Raw genomic sequence first — 17,108 nt, forward strand, 5'->3', positions numbered from 1 at the left:
CACATATTAGAAAAAAATCAAAGAAGCAGCACACCATCATTTTAATGCAAAAAAAGCTATTTTAATAACTCATTTGTGCGTGACGTTTCGGCTCGCACAAATAGGCTATTAAAATGCACCCAACAACTGCTATTGTTCAGGGGCTGCTCGCTGCTCTATTTTTTCTATACAGCACATATTGGATAATAATAATCATTTTATTTCTATAGCGCCGACATATTCCTCAGCACTTTACATTTTAGAGGGGACTTGTACATACAATAGACATTACAGCATAACAATAATCACATAGCTCAAAACAGATACCAAATGAAATGAGGGCCCTGCTCGCAAGCTTACAATCTGAGGAAAGAGGGGAGACACGAGAGGTGGATGGTAACAATTGCTTTAGTTATTTGGACCAGCCATAGTGTAAGAATCGGGTGTTAATGTAAAGCTACATGAACCAGTTATCAACCTAAGTATGTGGCAGTACAGACACAGAGGCTATTAAATGCATAAAGCGTGAGAGAACATGATGCGAGGAACCTGGTTGTGGTATTAATTTTGAATGGGCCACACAGGGATAGTTAGATTAATGCACTGAGACGGTAGGCCAGTCTAAACAAATGCGTTTTTAGGCCACACTTAAAACTGTGTGGATTGGGATTAATCGTATTCACCTGAGCAATGCATTCCAAAGAATTGGCGCAGCACGTAAAAAATCTTGGAGACGGGAGTGGGAGGTTCTGATTATTGAGGATGCTAACCTCAGGTCATTAGCAGAACGGCAGGAACGGGTAGGGTGGTAGATTAGATATGTGTGCATACAGGACATATATAGTCTGGACCCCACAGAGTTATGCATCAGGCAGTAGCGTAGCTACCGGAGGGGCAGAGGGGGCCATCGCCCCGGTGCTCAGAGGGGACCCACCCAGAGCTACGCTACTGTCACTGTATTGGTGTGCACAGCGCGCCGATACAGTTACATTCTGCGGCAGAGCAGGAAGAATCAATCTCCCTACTCTGCCGCTAAGGGCCACTGAGCAGGCGGGGGGGGGAGCGTTGACCCGTGCCAGCAGTGTCATCGCAGGGTCAGCTGTATCGGCATCTAGCCGATGCAGCTGACCGCATTGATGAAGGAAGGAGTGCGACACTCCTTCTCCCATCATTCCCCTGTCAGCGTCTGACGTCACCGACACTGACAGGGGGCGTGATGACGTCACTGCCCAGCGCCCGCGGTCCGGAGGTGAGCGGGAGCAGCACAGGAACTAGGAAGAAGAGAGGTGAGTATTTATTTATTGTTTTTCTTTATGGGGGCTGCCTTATATTACAAGGTCTGCCTGTGGGTGGGGGGGGTGCTGCCTTATACTACAGAGTCTGCCTGTGGGGTGCTGCCTTATACTACAGGGTCTGCCTGTGGGGGGGCGCTGCCTTATACTACAGGGTCTGCCTGTGGGGGCTGTGCTGCCTTATACTACAGGGTCTGCCTGTGGGGGGGTGCTGCCTTATACTACAGGGTCTGCTTATGGGGTGCTGCCTTATACTATAGAGTCTGCCTATGGGGGGGCTGCCTTATACTACAGAGTCTGCCTCTGGGGGATGCCTTATGCTATAGAGTCTGCCTATGGGGGTGTTGCTTTATACTACAGAGTCTGCCTATGGGGGCTGCCTTATGCTATAGAGTCTGCCTATGGGGGTGCATTATACAATATAGAGTAGGCCTATGGGGAGTGCATTATACTATATTGAGGACTATCTGGTGCATTATACTATATGGAGGCTATCTAGGGGGCCATCATACAGTGTGGAGATTACAGTGAGGGGGTCATCTTACAGTGTTGGAGTCATCAAACAGTTTGGGGGCTACTAAGGGTCCAGCTACTTTCTACTGAATATATATAGAAAATACGTCAGCGCAGCAAGCCAGTGACTTTTTACTGCACATGACAGAATGGGGGCGCAGGATGGGAGCAGCACATGACAGAATGGGGGTGCAGAATGGGTGCAGCACATGACAGAATGGGGGCGCAGAATGGGAGGAGCACATGACAGAATGGGGGCGCAGGATGGGAGCAGCACGACAGGATGGGGACGCAGGATGAGAGCACCACATGACAGGATGGGGGATGCAGGATGAGAGTACCACATGACAAGAAGAGGACGCAGGATGAGCACCACATGACAGGATGGGGATGCAGGATGAGAGCACCACATGACAAGATGGGGACACAGGATGAGAGCACAACATGACAGGATGAGGACGCAGGATGAGAGCACCACATGACAGGATGGGGGAGCAGGATGAGAGCACCACATGACAGGATGGGGGCGCAGAATTGGAGTCGCACATACCAGGATGGGGGCAGCACATACCAGAATTGGAGCGCAGGATGGGAGCACATGACAGGATGAGGGCACAGGAGGAGAGTAGCACATGACAAGATGGATGCACACAAAACAGGATGAGGGCGCAAGATGGTAGCAGCACATGACAAGATTAGGGCGCAGGATGGAAGCAGCACATACCAGGATGGAGACCACATACTAATATAAATGCTCGCCACCCGGGCGTAGAACGGGTTCAATAGCTAGTTAGATAGAAGCATGGATACAGGACATATTAGATATGTGTGCATACAGGACATATTAGATATGTGGGTATACAGGGCATATTAGCTACAAGCGTGCATACAGAACATATTAGATATGTGTGCATACAGGACATATTTGGTATAAGCATGCATACGGGAAAATAGATACAGGTGCTTCTCACAAAATTAGAATATCATCAAAAAGTTAATGTTTTTCAGTTCTTCAATACAAAAAGTGAATATCATATATTATACAGAGTCATTACAGAGTGATCTATTTCAAGTGTTTATTTCTGTTAATGTTGATGATTATGGCTTACATCCAATGAAAACCCAAAAGTCATCACGGTATCTCAAATTAGAATACTTTATATTTATAACACCAGCTTGAAAAATTATTTTAAAATTCGAAATGTTGGCCTACTGAAATGTGTGTTCAGTAAATGCACTCAATACTTGGCCGGGGCTCCTTTTGCATCAATTACTGCATCAATGCTGCGTAGCATGGAGGCGATCAGCCTGTGGCACTGCTGAGGTGTTATGGAAGCCCAGGTTGCTTTGATAGCAGCCTTCAGCTTGTCTGCATTGTTGGGTCTGGTGTCTCATCTTCCTCTTGACAATATCCCATAGATTCTCTATGGGGTTAAGGTCAGACGTGTTTGCTGGCCAATCAAGCACAGTGATACTGTTGTTTTTAAACCAGGTATTGGTACTTTTGGCAGTGTGGACAGGTGTCAAGTCCTGCTGGAGAATGAAATTTCCATCTCCAAAAAGCTTGTCAGCAGAGGGAAGCATGAAGTGCTCTAAAATTTCCTAGCAGACGGCTGCGCTGACTTTGGTCTTGATAAAACACAGTGGACCTACACCAGCAGATGGCATGGCTCCCCAAACATCACTGATTGTGGAAACGTCACACCAGACCTCAAGCAGCTTGGATTGTGGTCTCTCCACTCTTCCTCCAGACTCTGGAACCTTGATTTCCAAATAAAATGCAAAATTTACTTTAATCTGAAAACAACACCTTGGACTCTTTTTTTTCTCCTGTCCTGGATACGTCTGTGTGTGGTGGCTCTTGAAGCAATGACTGCAGCAACAGTCCACTCCTTGTGAATCTCCCTCAAATATTTGAATGGCCTTTTCTTAACAATCCTTTAAAGGCTGCAGTTATCCTGGTTGCTTGTGCACCTTTTTCTACCACACTTTTTCCTTCCACTCAACTTTCCCTTAATATGCTTGGATACAACACTCTGTGAACAGTCAGCTTCTATAGCAATGACTTTTTGTGGCTTACCCTCCTTGTTGAGTGTTTCAATGACTGCCTTCTGGACATCTGTCAAATCAGCAGTCTTCCCCATGATTGTGGAGCCTACTGAAACATACTAAGAAACCTTTTTAAACGCTTAGGAAGCTTTTGCAGGTGTTTTTTGTTAATTATTATAATTTACTGAGATAATGACTTTGGAGTTTCATCGGTTGTAAGCCATAATCAAATCAACATGTGTTCCGCTAAGTCAAGAGCACTTCACAAATGAAATAACTAATCCCACATACTCATATATGTGGGAAGATGAAGAGATCCCAACAACAATAAAAGCACTTTTTATTAATACACTATTAAAAACACATACAAAAATGTAAAAAAGCAAAAATGCCGTAGGGGACACCTCAAGACACCAAAAAACATATATGCTTGTATAAGGGGATATAGAATTACTACAAACAAAATAGGTAGGTAATCAGCTATCAGAACATATAAAACACTTGATCCACATAACCAAATAAAATCTGCCTAGCTCAGATGCAATAGCAGCATGATAGGTATCAAAGTGGTAACAACAAAAAACTGGAGAGTTTCAAATTAATACAAATGCATCAATAAGAGGTCACAGTAATAACTAGCAATCAGATTACTGCATCACAGAGCACGGCAACTCATAGGCATATGTGATGTATGAATTCAATATCTCCATATAGAAAAGTCTCCATGTGCACTTATATAACCAACTAATCCAACATAGTACGCGGTATAAAGCCAAAACATCCAATCCCCATGATCCGTGCATGGTAAAAGATTCAATTACCTAATGATGATGCTTGTGCTCGTGGTGTCCCCTCATCCCGACCCGCGTTTCGCCTCCTGCTTCTTCCAGGGGCGCATCAGGGTGAGGGGCGGCCGTGTTTACATATATATAATACAGGTCCTTCTCAAAAAATTAGCATATAGTGTTAAATTTCATTATTTACCATAATGTAATGATTACAATTAAACTTTCATATATTATAGATTCATTATCCACCAACTGAAATTTGTCAGGTCTTTTATTGTTTTAATACTGATGATTTTGGCCTACAACTCCTGATAACCCAAAAAACCTGTCTCAATAAATTAGCATATCAAGAAAAGGTTCTCTAAACGACCTATTACACTAATCTTCTGAATCAACTAATTAACTCTAAACACATGCAAAAGATACCTGAGGCTTTTAAAAACTCCCTGCCTGGTTCATTACTCAAAACCCCCATCATGGGTAAGACTAGCGACCTGACAGATGTCAAGAAGGCCATCATTGACACCCTCAAGCAAGAGGGTAAGACCCAGAAAGAAATTTCTCAACAAATAGGCTGTTCCCAGAGTGCTGTATCAAGGCACCTCAATGGTAAGTCTGTTGGAAGGAAACAATGTGGCAGAAAACGCTGTACAACGAGAAGAGGTGACCGGACCCTGAGGAAGATTGTGGAGAAGGACCGATTCCAGACCTTGGGGAACCTGAGGAAGCAGTGGACTGAGTCTGGTGTGGAAACATCCAGAGCCACCGTGCACAGGCGTGTGCAGGAAATGGGCTACAGGTGCCGCATTCCCCAGGTAAAGCCACTTTTGAACCATAAACAGCGGCAGAAGCGCCTGACCTGGTACTTTTTTCTGATGAAAGCAAATTTTGCATGTCATTCGGAAATCAAGGTGCCAGAGTCTGGAGGAAGACTGGGGAGAAGGAAATGCCAAAATGCCTGAAGTCCAGTGTCAAGTACCCACAATCAGTGATGGTGTGGGGTGCCATGTCAGCTGCTGGTGTTGGTCCACTGTGTTTCATCAAGGGAAGGGTCAATGCAGCTAGCTATCAGGAGATTTTGGAGCACTTCATGCTTCCATCGGCTGAAATGCTTTATGGAGATGAAGATTTCATTTTTCAGCACGACCTGGCACCTGCTCACAGTGCCAAAACCACTGGTAAATGGTTTACTGACCATGGTATTACTGTGCTCAATTGGCCTGCCAACTCTCCTGACCTGAACCCCATAGAGAATCTGTGGGATATTGTGAAGAGAAAGTTGAGAGACGCAAGACCCAACACTCTGGATGAGCTTAAGGCCGCTATTGAAGCATCCTGGGCCTCCATAACATCTCAGCAGTGTCACAGGCTGATTGCCTCCATGCCACGCCGCATTGAAGCAGTCATTTCTGCCAAAGGATTCCCGACCAAGTATTGAGTGCATAACTGAACATTATTATTTGATGGGTTTTTTGTTTGTTATTAAAAAACACTTTTATTTGATTGGACGGGTGAAATATGCTAATTTATTGAGACAGGTTTTTTGGGTTATCAGGAGTTGTAGGCCAAAATCTTCAGTATTAAAACAATAAAAGACCTGACAAATTTCAGTTGGTGGATAATGAATCTATAATATATGAAAGTTTAATTGTAATCATTACATTATGGTAAATAATGAAATTTAACACTATATGCTAATTTTTTGAGAAGGCCCTGTATATATATATATATATATATATATATATATATATATATATATATATACACTAGATGGTGGCCCGATTCTAACGCATCGGGTGTTCTAGAATATGCATGTCCACATAGTATATAGCCCAGCCACGTAGTATATTGCCCAGCCACGTAGTATATTGCCCAGTAACGTAGTATATTGCCCAGCCACGTAGTATATTGCCCAGCCACGTAGTATATTGCCCAGTAACGTAGTATATTGTCACATATCCCTGTAAAGAATTAAAATTAAAAATCGTTATATACTCACCCTCCGTCGGCCCCTCGGATCCACAACAGGCCTTTCCCGCTCGCGACGCTCCGGTAACCGGTCCATGCTGCGGTCTCGCGAGATGATGACGTAGCGGTCTCGCGAGATCGCAGCATGGACCGGTTACCGCAGCGTCACGAGGGGGAAAGGCCTGTTGTGGATCCGAGGGGCCGACGGACGGTGAGTATATAACGATTTTTTTTTTTTATTATTATTTTTAACATTAGATATTTTTACTATTGATGCCGCATAGGCTGCATCAATAGTGAAACGTTGGTCACACAGGGTTAATAGCAGCATTAACCGAGTGCGTTACACCGCGGCATAGCGCGGTCGGTTAACGCTGCCATTAACCCTGTGTGAGCGCTGACTGGAGAGGAGTATGGAGGGGGCACTGACTGCGGGGAGGAAGGAGTGACCATTTTTCCGCCGGACTGTGCCCGTCGCTGATTTGTCGTGGCTGTTTTGCCACGACCAATCAGCGACTTGGATTACATGACAGACAGAGACCGCGACCGATGAATATCCGTGAGACAGACAGACAGACAGAAGGACAGAAAGACGGAAGTGACCCTTAGACAATTATATAGTGTCTCTTCTTACATTGCTGCTTTATATATAGTGAGAATTACTACATGCACAAAAGAACCATAGAGGTGATGCACACTGGGCAGCTATCACCATATTATCCCCAATACAGGGAACCACTAAGGTGAAATTACTTGGTGAACAATGTTATTAAAATTGTGTGCCAATTAGAAATATAATACTATAGAATGGTGACCTTTATTAATAAAGTGCCTAATAATGAAGTGAGCGGTTAAGGGCAAAAAAAGGTAAATCAATGTGACATAAGGCCTGGCGGCCTCGACCAATCAGAGACGGGCACAGTATCGACGTAGATGTCATAATGGTTGCCATGGCGACGATGATGTCATAAAGGTTGCCTCGACCAATCAGCGACGGGCACAGTCTGCCGCGAATTCTGGAATCATCATTGTCCATATACTACGGGGACATGCATATTCTAGAATACCCGATGCGTTAGAATCGGGCCACAATCTAGTTAGCTATAAGCGTGCATACCGGACATATTAGATGTGTGCATACAGGACATGTTAGGAATAAGCATGCATACAAGTATCTTAGATTTTTTTGGCATTTTTATATGTATTTTTTCACAAAAAGAGAAAACTGAACGGCACTGTCCCATACACCAGAACCGAATATGCAGGTAGAGGCAAATACTCAGATGCGAACTATCCTGGTCGACCTCGGGTGCTCCTTCATATGAATGAAATCTTCAATGTAATACAAACGTAGATGCTGAGAAAGCTGAGTGCACTCACCGGTCTTCCGTGAAAAAAGGCTTCTTTATTAACAGTAAAACATCCAGAGACAGGTGGAGGCCGGGGGAGAGAGGGAGCAGGGGAGGACGACGGCCGTTTCGCGCTTATCCGGCGCTTCTACGTAGAAGCGTAGAAGCGCCGGATAAGCGCGAAACGGCCGTCGTCCTCCCCTGCTCCCTCTCTCCCCCGGCCTCCACCTGTCTCTGGATGTTTTACTGTTAATAAAGAAGCCTTTTTTCACGGAAGACCGGTGAGTGCACTCAGCTTTCTCAGCATCTATATTTTTATATGTATAGATGAATAAAAATGAACGCAGGAGAATATTTAGAAACTAATTTTATTGTTGTGCCAGTCCCATTTATGTCGCTAGCCATAAGTGTCAAATGTTAGCTATGTCTTTATGCGAATAAAAAAATACTCTATATTTACAGTGTAGTAATACAGGTGATTTATATTATTGCAGCTCTATTTGTTGCCTCCTTTGAAAATGAGGGTCCAGATAATCACATGGAAAAGGACAGCTGGAAGACTCTCAGGTACAGTCATCATTTTCTGCCAATAATAAGAAAATCATTTAGCATGCCATATTTTCCCAATATTATATTAGTCTTATATAAAAGGACAAAGTCCTACAAACTACATTGATAATGAGGGGACTTTCAACTGAACTATATCATCGGTACCCCAGGGTAAAAAAAAAAAAATTGTACTGTCCCTGCCCTCATACGCTATAAAGATGAGATGCCCAGTGCAGTTATATTGTCTTAAGAACACTTGTAATTCCATGTGACAGCAGCTGTTCCTCACTACTCCAACCTTCAGTCTGGGACATTATCTCATACAGCAGTGTGAAACTCCCTGCTGTAACAGCCAGTCCCAAGAAGAGGGGATGTGGCCACACCCTGTTTTATGCAGAGAAACAGCTATTATCAGGAGACTGACTGACTGATATCAGCATGGAGCTGCACACTGGTGCGTCCCAGACTGGAGGGGTGAACATTGAGGAGCAGCTCCTGTCACACCAGCCCCCTGATAGTGTCTCCCTGTCTGCAGTCCATGGTGAGGGGGCATGGCCTGCTCACTGCTAACTACTGACTACTACTTAAGCCAAGGGGCAGTCCACGCCCCTCAGTCAGACTGCAAACAAGGAGACATCAGGGGGCTGTCGTGGCAGGAGCTGCTCCTCAATGCTCACCCCTCACGTCTGAGACATTACAGGAGTGTTGAGCTCCATGCTGGTACTATCAACCAGTCTCCTGATAACAGCCGGTTTTCTGTAGAGAACAGGGGATGCGGCCACACTCCCTCTTCTTGGACTGGCTGTTACAGAGGTAAGCTGAACACTGTTCTGTGATGTAATGACCCAGATGGGAGGGGTGAACAAGTGTTCTAAATGTCACAAATCACAGCACGTGAGATCACGCAGAATCACCCCACTGTTACCTTTTTGTCGCAAACAGCCCTCGGCTGCCCCAGACAATCAGGACAATTACACCATCAGCTGACGATTAACGGATGAGTCTGTGGCTGTTACCACGAGTAGGCTGATTATTGAAGAACTAACAGTGACCGTATACTGTATATATACACCTTTGATTCAAACTCATGGAAAAAATATATATATATACAGTATATATAAATATATATACATACACACACACACACACACACACACACACACATATGTGGCACCCCAGGGTCCTGGTCGTCACAGTAGCATTGCTTTCCTCACGGGGAGAGTGATGTTACGGTTGAAAGCAAGAAGGGATAACTGTGACCAGGTACTCCCAGGCCACCAGGGGGAGCTTTTGATCCTACTTGTTAGGTGACTCCCCACATATATATCTATATATATATATATATATATATATATATATATATATATATATATATATATATCTCTATCTATCTATATATATATATATCTATTGTATATATCTATTGTATATATATATATATATATATATATATATCTATCTCTGATCAAAATAGAGATACCAACAGCATAAATAAATACCACCAGCTAGAAGCATTGCCATGCCCGCTTCTCCATTGATTATATTACAAAATCAAAAATAGTGGACGAATAAACTATACCACCTAAAGATCACTCAAAATGTAAAATCAATAAAGTTTATTGAACATCAATATTAAAAATACATCATAACATATGAGGATCTCAAAAGACTAAGTCAAAAATCTATGTACAGCAGTGGTCATATATCACATAGCATTGTACCGTATATACGTACTACTCTAATCCCATATGAGCTTCGCAACACATCCTATAAGGTCACAGTCACATATACATATTCATACCCGGATGAGGGAAACTTAACATTAGGGATATCCATGTAGAGATTGTAAATCAATGCTTACCCATTATAAGTCACAGACACCACCGCACAAAACGCTTCGACGCGCGTTTCGCCCACGTGCTTTCTCAAGGGGAATGTGTCTCTTGCTTCCACCTATCCTTCCTAAATATCCCCATCTAATTACAATTCAGCCAGGGAGACATCGATCATGCGAAAACGCCCCCCATACTCACAGGTGCATTGATTCCGGCACTCACTCCCGTCACACGTCAGGGGAGGAAATGCCTCCCTGACGTCATTTGACGCATACTGGAAGTTAGAGAGGCCTTCGTCCGTGCAGGAGCAATGGGTAAGTGAATGCGCATGCGCACACGGGCGCCATCTTTAAGGAGTCCTACAGAGGATGCCATCTTCCCTAGTTCAGAATGTTAAATGAATGCGCATGCGTACACGGGCGCCATCTTTAAGAAGTCCTACGGAGGATACCATCCTTCCAAGTTCAAAGTGTTAAGAATTATTCCCATCATCCATATATCTAGCGTAAAAAGTGCTAAAGTGTCTGAGTAGCATAATTAAAGGCATCTGTAGGACTCCTTAAAGATGGCGCCCGTGTGCGCATGCGCATTCACTTACCCATTGCTCCTGCACGGATGAAGGCCTCTCTAACTTCCGGTATGCGTCAAATGACGTCAGGGAGGCATTTCCTCCCCTGACATGTGCCGGGAGTGAGTGCCGGAATCAATGCACCTGTAAGTATGGGGGCGTTTTCACATGTGCGATGTCTCACTGGCTGAATTGTAATTAGATGGGGATATTTAGGAAGGATAGGTGGGAGCAAGAGACACACTCCCCTTGAGAAAGCATGTGGGCGAAACGCGCGTCGGGGCGTTTTGTGCGGTGGTGTCTGTGACTTATAATGGGTATGCATTGATTTGCAATCTCTACATGGATATCCCTAATGTTAAGTTTCCCTCATCCGGGTATGAATATGTATATGTGACTGTGACCTTATAGGATGTGTTGCGAAGCTCATATGGGATTATGGCTCATATGGGATTAGAGTAGTACGTATATACGGTACAATGCTATGTGATATATGACCACTGCTGTACATGGATTTTTGACTTAGTCTTTTGAGATCCTCATATGTTATGATGTATTTTTAATATTGATGTTCAATAAACTTTATTGATTTTACATTTTGAGTGCTATAGTGGTATATGAGTACTTTGTACTCATCTTTAGGTGGTATATATATATATATATATATATATATATATATATATATATATAACTGGTAGTCTGTAGGGAAGTAGGGAGAGTCAGTCAGTTCCAGGAAGGTCCAGTCAGGAGACGGACTGGATCAGTCTGAGGCAGCGGAAGGTTTTACGGAGCTGTGCCGCCACAGTGCAGCAGCTCCTGGAAAGAGACATTGAGGAATACATTGCAGAGAGCGTGAAGGAGAGAAAAGCACAGGAGAGAACATCAGGGGGAGACCAGCCCCAAGCAGGCTGCCTCCTTCTGAGGGGCAGAGACCGGTAGCCGGAACACAGAGGTTGTAAGGACCTCTCTGACTTACATAAGAGACCGGCAGGACAGCTGAACTCTACGTTACCTGTCCGACCTAACACTCGGGAGGCACGGTGGCACCCCTCAGAGGCCGGGGCGTGCTAGAGTCCCTATAAACAGCCTCAAGCCACCAGTCATACGGGTTATGTCCTATCCTACCCGGGGACAGAGAGAGATAATATCTGTGAGGACCTTATGTGGAGCTTTAAGCCGTAACGGACTACACCACCACGGCGATAGAGGAAGGCTTTTGATTTCCACCTGGGTAAGGGGACTCTTAACTTGCCTTCAAGCCGGCCAGACCCTGCCTGCCCTGTGATCTGGTGCTCTGGACTGTGGATGCTGAAGTCTTCAGTAAACCAACCTTGTGTCCTCGTTCTTTACTGCACTTCTCACCATCTTCCATCTATACACCGGGAGTCCTGGGGACATACTTCACCTGTGGGAAGTTATACCATCTAGCTGCCCTAACATCACCCCAGAGGACCCCTTAAAGCAGCGTCGGTCCCCACTGACCGAATACCACAGGTGGCGTCACGAACATAAACTTTATTCCCTTTTAAAGACCTTTCACTTTTACATGAGCGCCCAGGGCCACGGACCGGGTCGCAGCCACCTGTGACATCCCCCTGTGAACCGCAGGACCCGGTACCGAGTACCCCACGGCCCTGGCGGGCGACATACATACATACATACATACCCCGGAATGGTCTACGATAGCAAATGAACTACTCTCCACCGCCAATTGTTTTCTGGCCAATTGGACGCCGTTTTAGGTAGCGTATGACTTCAGAGGTGCGGTTTACAGAACAAAAGAAGCAGAATTATAAAATTTTATATTTAAACCACAACTAAAAGCAGTGTTTATAAAAAAAAAAATACTATGAAAAACACTTTACGAAAGGGACAAAACATTACAGCATATACAATTACATAAAATAAACTTACTATGCTGGTCACAGAGATGGCTCATTTTAGCGAAGGAGAGCATTTTGATTGGAAACGTCCAGTGAACAGGATTGTGCATTCACTGATATGCATCTCTCTGCCAAAAACACAACTATAATTTGCTTTGATCTTTTAGCAGCACCTAAGTTACACCCACATTCCCCCCCCCCTGATGACCTCACGTGGGTCAGGTTGTGGGATGTTCTCAGCCCTTCAGGATTTTATGAAATTCCCAACTTATGAGATATCTTTGCCTCTGAAGTCTACAAACGTTCAATATTGCTGTCAATTTTTATATCGTGATTTTACCTGTTCATTGATAGGAAACATAACATGGCTGTTGTCAGTTCATCGTGATTTGTGGCTTATATGCAGGTGTCACAGTTATGAGTTATTCTGCAATTTGTCCTGAAGTTGAAAATGTGCCATCAATATCGGATCTTTATAAACCCAATATTCATAACTTTCCATTAGAGACACACAGCCTGGGGAAGTTCTTTCATCATAGCAGCTTATCCTGGAGAAGAGCAGAGGACAATTGCCCTCCTCCAATGAAACACCAGGCGTAATGTCTAATTTCACAATAGGTATCCTGCTTTAATTGTTTAACACCAGGGAGTCTGAGCTTCAAAAGGAATTTTATTAGATTTGTCACTTCTCAGCTATATGTAATTTCCTCACTTCCATTATGTCCACTGTGCAATTCTACTTCAAGGAGGTTTAGAATGTAAGCTCTTTTTCCTACTAGAAATTGCTTGAGAGAGGAGGACAGGGGTAAATGCCCCCACCTTGGAGTGGCTTTATGGATTCTAATGTTTTCGATGACATTAAAGATAATAGAACTGCACTGGGCATCTCATTTTTATAGTGTATGAGGGCAGGGACAGTACAAAAATGTTATATCTCCATGAATTACCGCTTGAACCTTTAGCATCCACCTTCCCACCATATATAGAGAGTAAATTATAAAAAGAATGTAAGCTATCATCATACACCAGGTCTACTGCTGCTGATGTTAGTAGGTTCACATTATTCTTTAGTTACTCGTTACATAGCTTATATTAGAAACATTGGCATATTATAAATATAGCTACAATAATGAAACCAACAATAACATTCCTACAATGTGATGTTGCTCCATTAGGTCACCTGGGTGTTACTTACTCATCCTTGCTCTGGAGGTCACTTGGCTGTTACTCCTCACAGTTAAGTCTAAAGTTTCTTTTTTATTTCCAAACAGGTCAACGCTTTTGAATAGAGCCTGAGAAGAGATTCTTCGGTCGCCTGAAGCACACAGGAATTTAGCTTTTTTATGTTTGTTATTTCTTGTATTGTGCAAAATGTTATGGTCAGGAAGACAGTCCTCGCTGGTTGGGGTTCTGCTGATTTTTTTTTTTTTTCTTGTATATAATCTTTTACAGACTTAAAATTACTGGTATATAAATATAATTATATAAATATATATATTTCATGCTTTAAGCACTTATGAAAAATATAAATTAGAAAGGGATACATGTTTTCTTATTTTTGTTTATTATAGAAAAAAAATAAAGAACCCTATGCTGCTGGAATGGCCACCAAAACACAGAATTTATACATGCACTATATAAGCCTTTTTGACACAAGGGTTAACCCTATTATATACTACTATTGTTAATATAAAAAGGGCAGGGCCCTGTCTACTCAAATTAATTGGTGTTTATAAATCTGTGGGTTTTTAATGGGCACTGGGTGCCATAATGTACTCCATTTCTCAGCGCTACAGACTTTTTAAGAGATTGACTGTTGTCTGACTCTTTGGTTTAAGGGCCAATAAATTGTTATGGAAGAAGTCATGGGGGCCAATTGATAAAGACAACATCAACCACATATAGACACATTGAGAACACACATATACTAAGCTAACGTTAGAAGCAATGAAGGTGCCTTTAAAGTGCTGCTTGCTAAAATATGTTCTGCCTTGAAAAACTAGATCTAATATATGCATTTATAAATGTGTATATATAGTTAGCATATCGATCATTGCCACACTCATAAGTCCAGAACACGGAGATATAGGTTATTTGTCAGGACCCTCACAATGGAGAGTTGATGACTACCATGACTTATGCCTAGCAAAAAAAGTGGTAATGAAGGACCAAAGCAAGTCAATATTGCCCCAATTTTGTGGATTTCAATGGTGACCATCACATGATGGCCAACAAAGACCTATAGCTCATTATTCTGGACGTATAAAGAATGTGACATTAGTATAGTGGAGTACAGTATTAACTAGTCACAGCCATATTTCCAGGTGAAGAATTTTTCTATTCACAGTAATTCTCCTCATCCTTTCACACTACTGCCTAAACTCTGCTGGAGTAATACAAAGTTGTGTGATCAAAATGCTATATTAAAAGGGTTCTCCTCCTGTGATAACAATTTAGTACCTATCCACAGAATAGGTGATATCTTATTGACTGGTGGTGGTCCAACTGCTGTGACTTGTTCCCAGTTGGCAGAATTTGTACCCCCTCTAGAATGGGTCAGCAGTGCGCCCACTCCACCATTGCTCCATCCATTCCCTGAGGAGCTACTGAGAGTGGCACTTGGCTTCTTCTGGAACCCCATAGAGAATGTATTGAGCAGTGGTTGAGCATGTGCACTTTTGCTCCGTTCTAATGGGGATAGAAGATTCCACCATTCAATGCTATCCTCTATCCTGTGAATAGATAACTTGATTTCACCACAGAACTACTTTAAGCCATTAAAAGTGGCCAAATTATTATTTTTCAGTTGAGGAATATTTACAATTTGATACACGTATCTTCTGGAGATCAACATTGCATTGGTTTGCAAGTCAAAGAAAACATCGATGTTTTTTCAATCTTATGTTATCTTGAATTAATTTTTAAGTGTCCCTTTGATACCCCAGTCAACAGTCATTAAGACATAATCTGGCAAAACCCACTTCGTTTCAGTGCTTAGTGTTAGGGCTGAGACTTCTAGTCCATGACACATTTGCCATCATTGTGATTGAAGTATTAGTATCTGCCTTTAGCTGCTTTTCTAGAGCTAGTACGTACCATATCTGACCATACAATGTAATCCATACTACACTAACTGACCGCATGCAATCACTCACTGGACTACGGAAAGGCTTTGAAACTGCACATACTTAAAGTCCATTTCATGCAAAGACAAATGCACAAAGGTTTTATGTTGGTTATAGTCCATCAGTAGGAGTCTTCTCTAATGCAAGATTGATGGTTTCTGAGTCTTGACATAGCGGGATACTCAGCCTTGCAGTTATCCCTAAGCTTATTTTTCTCAGTAATGATGCTTTTTCTATTACACCTCTTTTTATTCTCAGTCCATATATGTATTATTTGGTTATTTTGTTCCATTCCCACCAGCTTGTTCTATCAAATCTGTACTGTGAAGCAGGGTATTCGGTGTTTGACCTAATGTGCTTGCAGAAATAAATACAGAATTGCTTCAAAGTGAAACTGGAATCTTGGATTTTCATTTTTTACTACCTTGACTAGTGGTAATAACCAATACACATTCCTTAATACACTCACTAAACTATGTATAAACGGTATCTAAACTTCCAAGAATCAAAAGAAGTGTCCAAATCAGCAGTTACACAGTGATAGTTTCTGATGGCACTTAACTGGTTGTGTGGAAGGCTCAACGCTATGTGAAGGGTCCAGACCCTTAATGGTTGGTCAACACAGTGTCAAATATTGCACAGAAAATCATTTTGACTTGGATATACCATTACCCCCGCAACACTAAACTGGAGAAAAACTACATACTGTGGACATGTCCCACTGTCTTCGGGAGCGGCAGCTTCTTCATGTAGTGAGCGGTCACTACAGGAACCTCGTAATCCGAACCTCACACCTCCGTCTCCATGACTTCTCTCGTGCTGCGCCAGCTCTCTGGAATGCACTTCCCCAGATGATCGGACTGATCCCTAGCCCCGACCTATTCAAGCACGCTTTGAAAACCCATCTCTTCAAACAAGCCTACCACATCAACTACTCAGTAAACTAACTGTTCCCTCCTTCCAAATATTATTCTGAATCTGCACCCTACTATTCATCTGTCTCCACACCCTCCATGCACATGATAACTGCACTTGATACTTGACTATTGCACTTAAACACACGGGCTGATGACCGGATCATGCAGCTTTGTATGAAAATCCCTATTTATTATAATTTCCAGACCTGAAATAACAAGCACTTTTCACCTATTGTGTCCCCCCATTTCCTTGTAGATTGTAAGCTTGCGAGCAGGGACCTCACTCCTAATGT

General features: G+C 43.0%; 1 protein-coding gene across 3 annotated transcripts in view; it reads left to right on the plus strand.

The window, feature by feature from the left end:
* Positions 1-16,292, plus strand: part of RASGEF1A (RasGEF domain family member 1A) — a 238,387-nt gene extending 222,095 nt beyond the window's left edge. For all 3 annotated transcript variants that reach the window (XM_077259373.1, XM_077259370.1, XM_077259374.1), the window contains exons 12-13: positions 8,433-8,505; positions 14,045-16,292. In XM_077259373.1, coding sequence (XP_077115488.1) covers positions 8,433-8,505; positions 14,045-14,069 — 98 coding nt within the window. In that variant the 3' untranslated portion in view covers positions 14,070-16,292. The remainder of the gene's footprint in view (positions 1-8,432; positions 8,506-14,044) is intronic.
* The last annotated feature ends 816 nt before the right edge of the window (positions 16,293-17,108 follow it).

The sequence above is a fragment of the Ranitomeya variabilis genome, chromosome 4 (assembly GCF_051348905.1).
Source record: "Ranitomeya variabilis isolate aRanVar5 chromosome 4, aRanVar5.hap1, whole genome shotgun sequence".
Classification (NCBI taxonomy): Eukaryota; Metazoa; Chordata; class Amphibia; order Anura; family Dendrobatidae; genus Ranitomeya; species Ranitomeya variabilis.